This window comes from Papaver somniferum, unplaced genomic scaffold (genome assembly GCF_003573695.1).
Source record: "Papaver somniferum cultivar HN1 unplaced genomic scaffold, ASM357369v1 unplaced-scaffold_154, whole genome shotgun sequence".
In the NCBI taxonomy this organism is placed as follows: Eukaryota; Viridiplantae; Streptophyta; class Magnoliopsida; order Ranunculales; family Papaveraceae; genus Papaver; species Papaver somniferum.
The window spans coordinates 4249779-4267041 of record NW_020624820.1 but is presented as its reverse complement, the minus strand read 5'-3'; the positions used below and the strand labels follow the sequence as shown (position 1 = coordinate 4267041).

Sequence of the window (17263 nt, the reverse complement as noted above, 5' to 3'; positions counted from 1 at the left end):
CGTCTTATTCGGCTCGGCCGGCTCTTTGATTGACACCGTGCGTCGAGCCGACCATCACTGGGTTATGACTTTCAATACCGTTGTCGGCTATAGGACATTCGGTATACCTCATTTCAGCGCCAATTATGGAGGTTACGGAACGGTTCCTCGGCACGGTCAGTTTCCTGTGCAGGCCTACCCATTTCTGGTATATTACAACAATAAAAGTAAGCTTTCGAATCTTAAAAACATCTAATTCGTTGACACAAATGAATATTGAAAAGTTTTAAACTACCCTGTTTCATTAACTCGAACTCATTATTCCATACAGACAACATCCCGAATCATATTATTCAGAATTGTATGAGTCACAATTCAACTCGTACCATTCGATTCAAATTCAGACAAATCGATCCGACTCATATTAATTGTTGAAGCAAATCTCATGTGAGTCATGAATATCCCTAAGTGATTTACTCGGTGATCTATTACTAAAATATTTCCTAATATAAAAAATAAGTCGCAGGCAATCGAACCACAACCATCCTTGTATAAGTTAGTGATAAGTGCTCTCTTTACATGTTTTGAGTATCAATTCTATATTTGTCTTAGTTATAGTTCTTGCATATTATGTTATATAATAGTTACAAGTGGATGATGTATGATGTCCAATTTATGAAGCATATATATTTACGTAATTTTTATGTGATGATGCATGAAATGGAACTCTTCAATCAAAAGAAACTGCATTAGATTCCCACTTAATTCTTGTTTATCCATTTAAATCTTAGACTTTATTTTTTTTATTTGTTTAGTGCACAATGAAGTTTAATTTAAACATATATTACAATAGAGATGTTTTTGTCTCACCGGACCACCATGCACAAATCTTAGTGGGAATCATATATATTTACTTTTACTGATCTGTGGCAAGGATTCAGATTCAGATATAAAGATACTTTTATTTAAGTGCACTTCCGTTTCAGATACACTTGATCTATGAGTATAAATATCCTTCTCCGAGATCAATGAATTAGCACCCATGTCATTTTCTTATAGGGCTGTTGAAAAAGCGGGGGTCTAACAACCTCACCAAATATTCCGTTTAAGCAATCTTTATGGACAAAGTCCAATATAATTCCAAGAGAATAACTAGACAGTCAGACTCAATCAATGGATATATATCCAAGAGTTGTATCTATGTTCCACAATGTAATCAGCAAACCAAACAGATAGAAATCCTCGAGCCTGATTATTATGTGAAACAACTTGAACGGTACTAAAGACCAATGTTCAAGTGTCAATCAATTTATATCAATAACCAAAGTTTGGATTATCTAATTGATTGAACTACGCACAACATGTGATATTTCAATTATATAGAAAATATAATGCGCAAAAAAAATAACACAGACACCGGAAATTTTTTTAACGAGGAAACAACAAATACATAAAAACCCTGAAACCTAGTCTAGATTTGAATACCACACTGTATTAATCCGTCATAGACACTAGCCTAATACAAGTTAACTTCGGATTGGAATATAGTTGGGACCTAACCAATCTCACACTGATTAAGGTACAGTCACGTTCCTTTCGCCTCTGAATACTAGCAGGACTTTATGCATCTTATCCCTTAGCTGATCCTACCCACAACTAAGAGTTGCTATGACCCAAAGTCGAAGACTTGATAAACCAATCTGTCTCACACAGAAAAGTCTATTGAATAGATAAATTTGTCTCCCAAAGAAATACATGTGATTTTTGATACGTCTTTTGATAAATCAAGGTAAACATGAACCAATTGATACACAAGACTTATATTCCCGAAGAAAAACTTAGTACTATTAATCACCTCATAATAATCTTAACCGTATGGTAGCGAAACAAGATATTGTGAAATCACTAACGATGAGATGAAGATATTTGTGACTACTTTTTATCTTGCCTATTGGAGATTAAATCTCGAGCAAATCTTAGTGAAGATATTACTCAATACGATGGAATAAAACAAGATAAAAACACGCAACTACAGAGAAAATAGTTGGGTATGGCTTCTCAATCCCAATGAAGTTCTTAAGTCGTTAACCTATAATGGTTTTAGTAAAAACTTAGGTTCAAGTAGAATCGACTCTAGTCACAACTAGTATCAAATATGAGGTGTGGGGATTAGGTTTCCCAGTTTTTATTGTTCTCCCTTATATAGTCTTCAAATCAGGATTTGCAATCAATGGTACCTTGGTAACAAAGCATTCAATATTCACCGTTAGATGAAAACCTGATTAGACTCAAGCTAATATCTTTTAACCGTTAGATCGAACTTAGATTGTTACACACAAATGAAAAGTGACTTTATTTAGATATAGGTAACCGTACCTAAACATGTACACCTTGTTGGCTCAACAATAGTTAACCAAGATTATCCATATGAACACTTTAATATCAACCTTGTTCATCTTAACACAACTAGTTCAAATGACTCAAATGAAACTATTTATATAGTTCTTCAATTCTTTATCTTCTCATAGAAGTATACAAGACACAATTTAAACAAAATAGATTTTGATTCACTTGAATTAATACTTGAGCGTTATAGCCACGGTTTGCAAAAGATTGTATTCCTTAATTTATAAATGTATTAGTTCATGAATAAACCGATTTTATAACATAACCTACTCAAGTATGCAAACGGGAACACATACCTAAGTGGCCGGACTTGGTCCGGGTTCGCCGGTGTGCCAACGGGCGAACTTATGCTGGTATGCATACGTGTATGCATACTAAGTTCCCAGACTTTCAACTAACCAACCAGTACGCATACGAGTACTATGGTTCTAGGTCTTGTAATAACCTGCAACAATTACCATACAAGTACGCATACCGTGCTATATCCGATCATGGTTAATTGTTCTTGTTAGCGCACTGCTCGGTCGAACTCGCAAGCGTTGCTATCTCAAGCTTGTTGTCAAGTTTAGTTGCCAAAACTATAAGTCTTGATTTCTAGTATGCTTATATATAAGTCTCGGATTAGAATAGAAAGTGCAGTTGAGCATTATACTTCACGCAGTTTATCGATTAAAGACGGAGAACTACTAAGCGGAGCTTGTGGAACTTCATCATCAAAAGGTATGAGGAGACTTGAACTCATCTATCACTCAAAAGTCTATCTACTTTATCTCATATTTGAGACAAAAGTCGTATACCAATATAGACTTCAATTATACACATTTGATATTTCGAGCTGAGTTTAACTCACTTATATATTTCTCGAAATATGTGTTGGTAAGCTTTCGCTTTAACCAGTTAATGTAAAGTGAAACTTCTACTTGCAATAATAATGTAAAATTGAATAAAAAACACAATGAAATAGAATTACTAACCTTTCAATTTAAGCATCTTCTACCCTTAGAATAAGGAAGAAACAAAAATCAAAGTTCTTCTCTATAATACTTACAACTTCTATCCAAAATCAATTGGAAGTTAGAAGCTTATTGGGGCATCTCCTAACATCAATTCCACTCAAAGAGAAAGATTCAAGGAAAGAGCGAAACAAGGATTCTCTCCTAGTATTTGTTAAAACAAAACTTGGGGGAGTAGAACCAGGGTTTTCAAACATATAGTAGAGATGATGGATAGAGCAACAAATAAATCTAAAGAAAGGGGGAAAAAGATAGAAAGAGGTTAACAAGGGTAGAAGTGGTATTTTAGATATACCACTATGCATCATCCTCCACTACACAAGAGAAATTCGCCCTCGAATTTTCAATATCGTCTTCCATAGCATTGTCACCCCAATATAGAACCAAATGCTTTATATTAAACACATCGGGTGTGCGAATGGAGCTTGGTAATTTGAGGCGATAAGCAATGTCGTTAATCTTCATCAATTGAAAATGGTCCAATCTTCCTTGCCTTAAGCTTGCTGTATTCACCTACGGGAAAATGTTCTTTAGTAAGAACCGTATAAACAACATCTCCTACTTCAAACTCAACCACGCGGCGCCTTTGATCAACCTTGTTCTTGTATTTCCTTGATGAAGCTTCTAAATGCTTACGAGTACTTTCATGTATAAGGTGGAGTTGGTAAACAAATTCTTCCGTCTTAGCATTTGGCATTTTCAAATCCGGTACTAAAGAACAGTCAAGTGGTACTCTTGGATTGAACCCGTACACTACCATGAATGGTGAATACCCACTACTCCGGTTCACCGCATGGTTATAAGCAAATTCCGCCTTACATAAAACTTGGTCCCATGTCTTCAAATTCTCCTCAACCAAGCAACGAAGAACATTACCTAGGGAACGATTTACTACTTCGGTTTGTCCATCCGTTTGAGGGTGATAAGCGGTGCTAAAACTTAAAATGGTCTTGACCAACTTCCATAAGGTACGCCAAAAGTGTACCACAATACGACTATCTGTATCCGAGACGATGGAAGAAGGAATACCATGTAAACGGTAAATCTCTTTAAAAAAGAGTTGAGCTACCATGACCGCATCCGTTGTCTTTTTACAAGAAATGAAATGGGACATTTTGGAAAAATGATCTAGCACTACAAATATTGAAACCATACTTCTTTGATTACGCGGTAATCCCAAGATGAAATCAATGCTCAAATCTTCCCATGGACGAGAAGGAATAGGAAGTGGCATGTATAATCCAGCATTAGTGGCCTTTACTTTAGATACTTGACATATATGACATCTCTTCACATATCGATTAATCTCCTTCCACATTCCCGTCCAAAAGTATGAGCTTGAAACCAAGTTCCAAGTACGAGTAGTCCCTATATGCCCCTTATCATGAAGCTCCTTAATTATTTTCAACCTCAAGCTTGATTCCGGAATGCAAAGACAATTTTTACGGTAAAGGTACCCATTGAAAATAACATAATCAATATTACATAGTAGCCCTTCATCAACCATAAGAGGACCAAAATAAGTATTAACTTTTAACAGCTCTCGGATGTCATCGAATCCCAAAATACGAGCCCGCGTTTGTGTAAGAAGAGAAGTACGTCGACTAAAGGAATCCTCTACCTTGTTTTGTACACCCGAATTATGCTTGATGGAACAAGTGAATTGTTGCAAATAAGAAGCCCATTTACAATGTCTAGTAGAAAGCTTGTCTTGAGAATTGATATGCTTCAATGCCATGTGGTCCGAAAATAAGATGAACTCCTTGTGAATAAGATACGCCAATATTTGAGTGCTTGGACCATAGCATAAAACTCAACATCGTAAGTGCTATATGCAAGTCTTTCCCCATTTAACTTTTCACTATAAAATGACACCGGTTTCCTTTTCTTGACTAAGAACCGCCAGAATGCGTAGTTCAGAAGCATCACAATGAAGTTCAAATGGTTTATCAAAATTTGGTAATATTAAGATTGGAGATGTACTTAACTTTATTTTCATCAATTCAAAGGCTTCGTCACATCTTGAGTCCATTAATACTTTTTACCCTTCATGCATTCGATTATTGGAGCCATGATTCCGCTAAATTTTGCAATGAATCGACGATAAAAAGAAGCTAACCCATGAAAACTTCGAATATCAAACAAAGTTTTTGGTTTGGGCGAATTCCTTATGCATTCCACTTTCTTCATCTACCGAAATCCCATCCTTACTAACCAAATAACCAAGGAACAAATTTTTTTCGGTCATGAATGCACACTTCTTCAAGGTAGCATAAAATTGTTGTTCCTGCAAAATCATGAGAACCTCACAAAGGTGACGTATATTGGATTCCATATCGGGACTATAAACAAGTATGTCATCAAAGTAAACAACCACACGCTTCCCAATCAACGACCGAAGTGCTTGATTCATTACTCGCATAAATATGCTCGGAGCATTTAAGATCCCAAATGGCATAACCATCCATTCATACAAACCGTCTTTAGTCTTGAAAGCGGTCTTCCATTCATCTCTCACCTTGATACGAATTCGATAGTGTCCATTTTAAAAATCAAGTTTGCTAAAAACACATGCTCCACTTAATTGATCAAGTAAGCCATCCAAACGAGGAATTGGAAATCAGTACTTCAATGTGATTCTATTGATTTCCCTACTATCCACACACATACACCATGAACCATATTTCTTTGGTACTAACAAGGCCGGTACCGCACAAGGGCTAAGACTTGGTCTTATAGAACCTTTGGCTATAAGCTCTTCAACTTGGCGACGTAATTCTTCATGTTCTTTGGGACTTATCCGGTAGTGGGATTTGTTGGGAATACTTGAACCGGGTACTAGATCAATTTGGTGTTGCACATCTCTTAAGTCGGTCGGAAAAATATCTTGAAATTCTTCGATAATTGGCTTAACTAGCGGTGACACGAAATCATATGATGGAGATTCTTTAACACGAAGTATATAGAAAACCTCCGAATCATCCAACTCTTCTATGAGCTTGTGATAAGTAAATAAATTTTTACCATCACCATTTTGTGGCTTAGGCACAAGCTCACGATTAGGTACAAGAGTCAACTTCTTATTGCTCCACATGAAAGAATAGTTGTTTGTTCTCCCATCATGATTCAAAAACCGATCATATTGCCAAGGTCGCCCAAGAAGTAAATGGCATGCATCCATCAAAACAACCTCACACCAAACTTTGTCTACATATGTGTTACCAACAGAAAAATTAATAAGACAACGTTTAGTGACTTTTACCTCGCTTCCTTGGTTAAGCAATGATAAATAATATGGAGAAGGATAGTCTTTGGTCTCTAACTTCAATTTTCGAACTTCTTCGGAAACAATATTTTCACAACTCCCCTAATCAATCACAAGCTTGCAAACTTTCCCACCAATTGTGCAAGTGGTTTGAAAAGTATTTTGGCGTAGCCATCGATCACCTTCGTCGAGTTTTGGAGTAAAATAGTTACGCAACACAACCAAACATGGTCCTTGGTCACCGGTGATAAACTCCTCTTCCACTTCTTCGTTGGGTTCTTTATCAAATATTGGTGGCTCCATAAGATCCAAATATACATCATCTTCATCATCACCATGAACAAGTAAGTTTTTTCCCGAGCGATCACTCTTCCTACATTCATATGCTTTGTGGCCTTCGTCTCCACATTTGTTACATTTACCTTGATAGAGTTGTTGAGAAGTATTGGATTTTGATGGAATGTTAGTAGTTGGAGCTCGATTACTTGGCATTGGAGAAGTAGTAGTTTTAGCACCTCCTTGAATGTGAGTACTCAAATTGGCATAAGAAATTCTCCTTGAATATTGCTTCTCCAAAGATAATTCCCTTTGATATGCTTCCGACACCGAATAAATATCAAATAAATTTAAAGTATCTTGATATTGCACTCTCAAACCTCCTATATACCTTGATACAAGTTGTTCTTTCGTTTCGTTAATATCGTTCCTTGCAATCAATTGAAAGAACTCTTTGGTTTAGTCATTAGTCAACTTAGACCCTTGCCTAAGATTTTGAAGTTGTTGATAGATAAGTCTTGTATAATTATGAGGTAGAAATGCAAGTCTCATGTGTTTATTAAGTTTCTCCGAAGATTCAATTTTAGCTTGACCTTTTCTCAATTGCAAGAGTCATGTGTTTTGGATTGGAGTTTCAAAAATACTTTTGTAACTTTAATACCTAAAAAATATACGTTTGAAGAAATTTCTGATTTGAGACCTATAAGTTTGGTTAACGGGGCTTATAAGATTATTACTAAGGTTTGGCAGATCGTTTAAATCAAGCCTTGCCTAAGATCATCTCTCAACAATAATCTGCATTTCTCAAACAAGGAAAAATTCTAGATGGGGTTTTAATCGCCAATGAATTAATCGATTGGACAATAAAATCTGGGAAATCTGGTCTTTTATGTAATTTCAACTTCGAAGAAGATTTCGACAATGTGAGATGGGATTTTTTGAGAGAAGCTATGATGCAGATAGGCTTCGGTGAGAAGCGGATAAAGTGGATTATGATATGTGTTCAAAGAGTTCGGTTCTTAGTTCTTATCAACGAAGGTGCTGAGGGCCACTTCAGTAATAAAAAAGGAATTCGTCAAGGTGATCCTCTCTCTCCCTTCTTATTTCTTATTGTCGCTGAAGTTCTTTCCTTAATGATGCTAAAAGATAAAGAGGAACGTTATATTAACGGTTTTAATGTCAAAGAAAATGAGACTTCTATTATGCATCTCCATTTTGCAAACGATTCTTCAGTTTTTCTAGATGCCAATGAAAATCAGCTGAAACATTGAGAATGGGTTTGATAGGTTTTGAGTTGTTATCCGGTCTTAAAATCAACTTTGCAAAAAGCAAGTTGTATGGTGTGGTTTTGAATGATGAGTCGTTTTTCTTCTATTTTGGGTTGTATTAGTAATTCTCTTCCTACTTATTATCTGGGATTACCTCTTGGTGATAGGTATAAAGGTACAAGAAAATGGAATCGATTCATAGATAAATGCACTCAACGTTTAACTTACTGGAATATACCGAATGTTTCTAGGGCAGGTAAAATTACTTTAATCAAAAATGTGTTGGCTAGTTTACCTATATACTTCATGTATTTATTTGAAATGCCTGTTTCCGTGGCTAATAATATTGAGAAAGTAATGAGAGATTTTCTGTGGGATGGGCAGCGCAAGAAGCAAATATGTGTAGTGAAATGGTCTCAATTGACTAAGAAAAGAATCAATTGGGGACTTGGTATTAAAAGTTTAAGGCATATGAACGATGCTCTATTAGTGAAATGGTTATGGAGATTTTCCTTAGAGGATGAAATGCTTTGGAGGAAGATTATAAACGAGAAGTATGGCATTAGTGCGCAACCTTTTGTCTCTAATCAGCCTAAAGGTTCCTATGGGGTCTCAATATGGAAGGATGTTATGGATAGATCTTCAATTTTCAAAGAGAATATTACTTTCAAAGTCAACAAAGGGTACAATGTTAGATTTTGGGAAGATTGTTCGTTGTTTGACATATATGAAGACTGAATTCCCTAATATCTACAACAAAACTCGCTCCAAAGGTAAGTTTATTGTTGCCGTTAGTAATGAGTCTGTTGTTCCGCCTAGTTGGAATCTTGAAATTCCAAACAAACTTGACACTGTTTCGAGAGCTCAGTTGGAGACTATAAAGGCCAAACTTAATGTGGTGAATTTTATTTGGTCCGATGAAGATGAAATCAATTGGAAACTCAACAAAGACAAGAAATTTTCTGTCATGTCTTGTTATGAGTATATTCATCAAGATTTGATATCATGTCTTGATAGCCGAATCTTCAAGCATATTTGGGGACTGCCATATCCTCCTAAAATTGCCTTTTTCATTTGGTGTGTTCTTCAAAATAAAATTTCAACGAAGGATTTTCTTAGGCGCAGAGGTATGCAAATTGGTAGTGGCTTGTTTTGTGGTGAAATCGAAACTATGAATAATTTATTTATTCACTCTTTTTGCTCAAGGGTTGTGGAACCATTTTAGGAGTGAACTTCAATTTTCTTTTGTCCTCCCTCTCTCGATGAAGACTCTTCTATGCACCTGGCATGCCTAGGATTTGACGAAGTCGCAAAAAAGATTGTGGGCTATGATACCTGCTATGGTAACCTGGTCAATTTGGTTGGAAAGAAATGCTAGAGTCTTCTCGGAGAAGAAAATTGAGCTTCCAGGGGTTATTTCTAAAGCAAAATATGGTTTTTCACATGCCATTATGTTTTACCGAGTTTCAGCAGGTTTCTTTTGAAACTGTTATTAAGAATTGGAAATTGACACACTTTCAATTTCCTTAGGTGCAACTATTTTAGGTTGCTTTCTCTGTATCTTTCTTGTTCATCTCCTCTCTTGTTCTTTCTTTTCCTTTTCTCCATGTACTCGCTTTGGATGGTACAATTCTTTTGTACTCCCTTTTTTAATCAATGAAGAATTTTACTTTGCTGATAAAAAAAGAAAATATATGCAAATATGTACTGTTTTCTGTGGTTTAGAAAAATTATATGCTTTTTCGAAAAAAAAAAAAAACAAGAAAAACAACCTTCCATAACATTAGATATTTGACCAGAGCTGTTTTGAGAGAAATTAGAGTGTTTGTTTAGTTTCGTCCCAGTGTCGCAAAAAATGAAAAGACGAACGCCAAAATGCCGGTAAATTCTAAGGTGGTAAGTATAAGTAAAATTGAGAAATGTTAGGTGCGGTTAAAAAAGTCAAGTACACTAAGGATTAGATAACGACACATATCTAAAAATCCTGACCGTCCATTACATCTCTATTACGTACATATGATGAGATGGAAATATGACCACTACAGGACTAGTCTCTTCACTTCCAAAAAAGAAAGAAAAATCAAAACTACAACACTCCCTCCTTCTTTCTTTTCTCTCTTCTGTCTCAGTTTCATCAAAAATGATGATCATACATCAGTTTTTTTTCGTGTGCTCATCTTGCTGTAAACCCTATGGGTTTAATGTTGTAATATCAGTCGGTGATGATAAACTAGGGAGGACTGTGTTCCTTCCTTTTGATAATCAGAGACTACCGGATGATCATCCAACACTCTCAAGAGAAGTATTACGACCGACCCAGTCTACATATCTTATTATAAATATAATGTTCATCACTCTTTTTTATCAGTTTCTGTTCCAGTGGCTTTGATTTTCTCTCTCCTGGGAAGTATCATTCTCTCTTCTTTGCAACCTCTCAAAGAGAGGTGAGAAATTTCTAGGGTTTTTATCTTTCGATTTTCATGTTTATTCTTTCGATTAGATTGTTTTAGTTACATTTGTTCAATTAGTTCTGTTAAATTTGATCTCTTAGTTGAAATAGTATTGATCATTTCGTAAGATTTTTAGGGATTTTTGGGTAATGTATTGGAAATAATTCGTTTTTGGTTCGATTTGGTAATCTTGCTGATTGATACTGATTATTAATCTTATTTTTGTTTTCTAAAACCTAGATTTTCTTCCAACTTAAAATTGTTGTGGTAATTTTGTTGATTAATCTTATTTTGGTTTTCTAAAACCTAGATTTTCTTCCAACTTAAAATTGTTGTGGTAATTTTGTTGATTTTGATCTTCTTTGGAAACTGTTAGTAGTTTCTATAATCTTTCAAACTTATTGATAGTAATCTTATTTTGTTTACTAAAACCTACATTGAAATTTGGATGATGATTGAAATTGAAATGGTGATGTTCTTCATCCTTGAATGGTTGTGGAGGCTATTTAGTGTTTCTACAAATTTTATACTTGTTCTAGTTACTTGTTTTACTAATAGGTTTTTCTGTAAAGCTTTCTAGATGATGGCCTGTGCACTAAGCAGCACTATAGCCATTACTAGTTTTAAGAAGTATCCGTTTCTTAAAACTAGTAAAAACACCTTTTACCCTCCATCAATAATGCATGCCAAAAAGGTAATTGGTCTAGGAAACATCAGCTCTCTCAGCTACAAGGTTTCAAAGAAGAGTCAGTTCATCATATCTTCCTGTATGAAAGACAACTCAGCTACAAAGGCTGGTGGATTTCCCTCTAGGAGATGGTTGGTGTATTTGTGTTATTGTCATCTGTTTACTTAACAAGTGGTTTGTATATACATTGTTATAGTTTGGTGTCTGACATTTTTTTGTTTTTGTTTGTGTAGGTTTGAGGAAAAATTTGCTGGTGTTGGTATTGATGTTGTTAAAGCTTTGGTACTATGGGTAAGATTTACTTGCCTTTTTGCATATATCTTTTAGTTTATCTTTGAATATTTGTTTGGCTTGTTTTTGAGTATGCAATAATTTGTTTTTTTCTCTCTTCAGATATGTGGGTGGTTCTATAAGAAACATATATTCAAGAAGAATCTTCCATTCACCAAAGGGGATTTGGTACAAGTTAAACTCAATGGGGACTGCATCTGTGGTGTGGTTGAGGTAAATCTCAATACAAACCAACTTTACTATTTAACAAATAGTTTACTTTCCATAATTCATAATGTTTTCTGTTTCATTTTTCAGGAAATAGGTGACGAGAAGACTTGTATCAGAGGATTTAATAACTTTCCAGATTATGTTCCAAATGGTGACTTCGACACAAAGAACGTCAAGAACCTCTCTTTGTTCACAAAAGCTAAACCATGTAATCTGGAGTGTTGTGTTGGAGGGAATCTTGTAAATTTCGGGAAAGCTCCCAGGGTGGAACAAGTAGCAGGAACTGGAGCAGGGACTAAGACTGCTGATTCTGAGAAACGAATAGGGCCTGAAGTTCAGCTGTGGAGAGTCGGCTTTAGTCTTGAAATAAGGAGCAGAAGTTACGATAACTTGGATGTTTTGATAGAGAAAATGCACGCTGAAATTATCAAAGAGAGTCTTGTTAAAGAACACGGCCGTGTCACGATTTTAGTCGACTCTTACCTATCTGAGAAACAAGCTTTTAAGGTATTTTTAGTTTCATGTTGTGTAAACATTGCTTTACATATAGAATATGAACCCTGCTTTGCACATGGCCGTGTCACGATTTTAGTCGACTCTTACCTATCTGAGAAACAGGCTTTTAAGGTATTTTTAGTTTCATGTTGTATTAACATTGCTTTACATATAGAATATGAACCTTGCTTTGCATATATAATATGATAATTATTTCTTCCTTCATCAATGTTCATGCATCTGTCATCTGATTCTATATGTATAAACATTGCTTTACGTATAGAGTATGATAATCATTACTTTCTTATGTTTCAGATTCTAGTAGCATGCTTTATTGATGCCAAGAACAGTTTAAAAAAATACTTAAAGTTTAAGGTGAGGTCTTCCATTTGGATATAGTCCCTCAAATCTTATGATTTTAAAGCTTATAGGTGTATATATTTGTCTAACCAACTTTGTGTTTTCTGGACTGAACAGGGGCATCTCCAGATGAAGCTGGCAGACATAATTACTACCTATGAGAAAAACCTCTGTCTGGTCACAAATGTTGACGCTTGTAATGTGGAGTGTTGCGTCGAAAAAGCCGATTCTAAAGTGCAAGTACGTACTGGAGTTGGGACCAAGACTTTTGATTCTAAAGTGCAAGTAGGGACTGCACTAGGAACCAAGACTGCTGATTCCATAGTGCAAATAGGGACTGGTGTAGGGAGTGATATCAAGCTGTGGGGAGTCAGCTTTACTCTTCAAGTAAGCAACAAAAGTTACAACAAAGTGAACAGTTTGATGAAGAAAATGCATTCTGAAATCATCAAAGAGAGTCGTGTCAAAGAACATGATCATGTCACGGTTGCGGTTGACTCTTACATATGCGAGAAACAGGCTTTCGAGGTATCTGTAAATTCATTTCGTATAAACATTGCTTTACATGCCTATAGAAAATAATAATCATTATGATAAGGAATGACCGTCTTGGCGCTTTCTTATGTTGCAGATTCTAGTAGCATGCTTTGTTGATGCTAAGAAGAGTTTAACTGAATACTCAAAGATTAAGGTGAGGTATTTTGTTTGGATTAAGTCCTTTATTTTCTTATTATTTTTAGACTTGTATATATATTTATCTAACCATCTTCATTTATTTATTTTTTTGACTGAACAGGGGCATCTCCAGATGAAATTGGCAGACATGGTTGCTAACTATGAGAAGGGAAATTTTCTGGGTATATAGATAGTTTTGATAAATTTGCTGTATAGGGAAAAATCTATGAATTGTGTTCTTAGATAGTTTGGTATATTTCTCAAGCCTTGGTATTCATTACCAAAAATCATATGAATTGTGCTCTGAGATAATAAATAGATAGAATGAGGGAAGTGAAAGCGTATGTAGTAGACTAGATTCGTAGGTTTACTGAAACCATATGTAGTAGTCGAGATTCTTAGGTTTACTTTTCTTTTGAATAATTCTTCATCTCTAATCAAATACAATGTAAAAATCCTCCACTTAAGAAATCCACAACTTTTGATAGTTTTATTTGTGTTCTTATGTTTATCTGTTGACGAGTAACCGCATTAACAATTTTAGGCAACATAACAACATTTCTGGATGTTCTTATTGTTGACAAGTAACCGCATTAGCAATCTGGCTTGGCTTTCAGCCCTAAGGTACCAAATAATATCAAAACTGAAATAGCTAATACTTTGAACATTAAGAGATTGGCTTTGCAGGATAAGTACCTTGGTGTCCCATTGTTGCTTCAAAAGAATAAAGGAGAATCTTTTGCTCCTTTGCTGGATAAATTCAATGACAGACTATCTCCCTGGCAGTCTAAATATATTATTGCTCAGCCTGGTAAGACTACTCTAACACAATCTGTTCTAGGGTCTTTAGCCCGCCATCACATGGCAGTGTTTCCCATGCCTAAAACCATTACTGATAAAATGGATGCTTCCCAAAGAAGATTCTGGTGGAATAAGAAACAAGGTGAAAAAGGTATTTATTCCAAAAAATGGAATCATGTTGCTCTTCCTAAAGACCTTGGTGGTTTGAACATTAGACAGTCTGCAATCCTTAATCAAGCTCTCTTAGCCAAGTTGGCATGGAGAATGCTCTTAGATCCTGATGTCCCTTGGGCAACTCTCCTTAGGCATAAATATTTTAATGGTCTAAATCCTCTTAATTGTGTTCTTTCCTAGACAGGGTTCTTGGATATGGAAGGAGATTTGTGATGGCATAGACATCATTAGAAAATTTTATTGCTGGCAGATAGGTGATGGTACTGAGATATCAATCTGGAAAGACAACTGGATTCCTAGCATGAATGGTCACCCAAAATCTAACTTTGTGTCTGCAGGTATCAGTAAAGTTTCAAACTTGATAGATAATACTACTAGAACCTGGAAAACCGACACTCTTGTTGCTCTTTTTGATAGAGATACAGTTGCTGCTATTGAGGAAATTAGAATCCCTAATCAGGGTAAAGACTCTATTATGTGGAAACCTGCTAGCAACGGTATTTTCTCTACCAAAACTGCTTATAGAGTCATCTTAAATTCTTCTCAAACCAAACCTGCTAATAGTGATATGATTGATTGGAAAGCTGTCTGGAAGACTAAACTGCCCATTAAAGTCCAGCATTTACTTTGGAAATTCCTACATCAATGCCTTCCAACTAGGGATAAGATCTCTAGATACTCTAGTCATACCCAGGATGTTTGCCCTCTGGGAATCATATGGAGTCCCATCAACATCTCTTTGCTGAGTGTAATGTTTTTACAACTATTCTCAATAATATTGACTATAACTGTGCTCAACTTCTTCAGGGGAAAGATATTCACCAATGGATGAAATCTTGGTTTGATAAGGACTGCAATAATAGGCCATCTAACACTTCCCAACTGTACTGCATTTGTTTCACAATGTGGCACACCTGGAAAATTAGATGCAGTGTTGTTTTTGAACAGGTGCAGGTTAAAACTGAGGATATTGTTATCCTAGTTAAGAACCATATGGCTGATTGGCTCAGAATTCAGGGTTCTCAAACCCATAACAGAAGTGTAAGATTGCATGATAATCAGCCAAGAAATTGGACCAAACCAGGAGCTAACATCAGTAAAGTGAATTTTGATGCAGCATGGTGTAAGCATAACAAACTCACAGGGATTGGACTGATTTGTCAAGATTTTGCAGGCACAAGCTATATAGCTAGGGGACATCGCACAAGGGCACTAGATCCAGAACAAGCAGAGGCATTGGCTGCTCTTGAAGCTATAAATTGGGCAAAGAGTAAAGACATCGATCATCTCCATCTGGAAGGAGATTGTCAGGGAGTAGTAAATGCGATAAATGGAAGAAAAGGAGCAGTCAACTGGACTAATGCAAACATTATTGCAGATGCAGTTATTTTACTTAATAGCTTTAGCACATGGACTTGTAGTTTTGTCCTTCGTGAAGGAAATAATGTCGCAGATGTAATTGCGAAAGAAGCTTTTATCTTTTACAAACATACAGGAATGGCACCATAGTATGCCTTCTTGGTTAAATGATGCTCTAGTGGCGGATGAATCTGCCAGTAACTCTCAAGGTTTATTCTCTTAATAAAATTTTCTTTTCGTATGAAAAAAAATTATTGAACTGTCTCTGCCATTTCTGTTAAACAAGATTACTGCTATTATAAAAGAAAAAAGTAACATATAAAAGATGCATTACTTGCAAATTTCAAAATGACTCGCCTGTGGGGATTCTGGTGAGTCTAATATTTGTTACTGCTCTCTTTCTCTCACTCTCACTCTAACTTATATTTTTTAGTTTTCTCTTTCCCTCTCTCGTTCATCTTTTTGTTTGACTTTAATTCATTTTTCTCCGCTGTTGTTTGATGCAGGGATTGTGGCAAACAAGTTTACTTGGGTAAAAAGTGAAGAATATTTTTCATTTGGGTTTGATCAAAGTATCCGTTCTGCTGACTGGTTCACTGGATTATAGGCGGATTTGATACTGCATATGCTGTATAGCTCAGTGAGTTATATATAGCATTAGTTTCTTCCGGAAAATTTTCCAAAATACAGTTGAATTCGTCTAAAACAATTCACCGCACATTGGATGCAAGCATGTGGACAAGAGGTTGACATGGGAGAAGAGAGAGCAGGCTATACATTATATTTTAGTTTACTAGAGGTCATTAAAAATTTAAGTTCATCGTGATGTTGGATTCTCCTAAGTCCTAATGCAGATGGATTCGTCATATATTAAATGCAGCAGGTAAAAATTCCATTGCAGGTTAAGAAAGTATTAACTTATTGAATTTTTTATGCAGATTGAGTGAGCTTACTAAACTACCAGCTTCATCAGATATCGTACTGAAGAACAGGTAAGAACTCTTCGAGAGTGTTTGAGCAACTAATACCTTAAAGAGTAGAAATCATATATCTTTCTACTTAGGTGCACTTGATGTATATCTATCTTCAGCATCAATCAATGTCTCAGACTGGTGATTGGACCCTTGAGTTTTTGCTTTAAATTTGGAGTATTTAGACACATAATTCAATTGGATATTTTTGTTGACTAGGATGTTCCATGTTGTACTCTAGAGGTTTGGCCCTTAACACTATGTGCTTCTGGTCATCACAGAAATATTTGTTACCTATATTCTTTTTGCGCACTGGTCTGAAATGACTTCAAGCTTCTAATAGATCTTGCACATGTAACCAATTTTTCAGTCGTCTTATTTCTGTCTATTACAGATCTTTCATGTTAACCAGCTAAAAATGACATGTAACCATCGAGTTAATTAGACCCTATCCTATTTTTCAAGTTCTGCATGTTTTTAACTTTGATTATACACTTTCGTGGTGTTTTTTTTCTTTCTTGTTTTTAGAAAGTGGGTGTTATTGCTGCAGGACACGTTTAAAATGAGATGAAGCGTTAGAGT

The 17263-nt window shown here is 35.6% G+C and overlaps 1 protein-coding gene across 3 annotated transcripts; it reads left to right on the top strand.

Moving 5' to 3' along the window:
• Positions 1 to 10287: 10287 nt before the first annotated feature.
• On the top strand, positions 10288 to 13869 carry LOC113336722. Of its 3 annotated transcripts, none has more exons than XM_026582390.1 (9): positions 10288 to 10651; positions 11238 to 11476; positions 11579 to 11636; positions 11739 to 11849; positions 11934 to 12353; positions 12657 to 12716; positions 12819 to 13229; positions 13333 to 13392; positions 13498 to 13869. In XM_026582390.1, the coding sequence occupies exons 2-9, from the start codon at positions 11238 to 11240 to the stop codon at positions 13564 to 13566; spliced, it is 1428 nt and encodes a 475-aa protein (XP_026438175.1). In that variant the 5' UTR covers positions 10288 to 10651; the 3' UTR covers positions 13567 to 13869. The 3 variants fall into 3 exon arrangements, with proteins under 3 accessions (XP_026438175.1, XP_026438174.1, XP_026438176.1); XM_026582389.1 differs by having other exon boundaries at positions 11230 to 11476; XM_026582391.1 differs by lacking the exon at positions 10288 to 10651 and having other exon boundaries at positions 10736 to 11476; positions 13333 to 13397.
• Positions 13870 to 17263: the final 3394 nt, after the last annotated feature.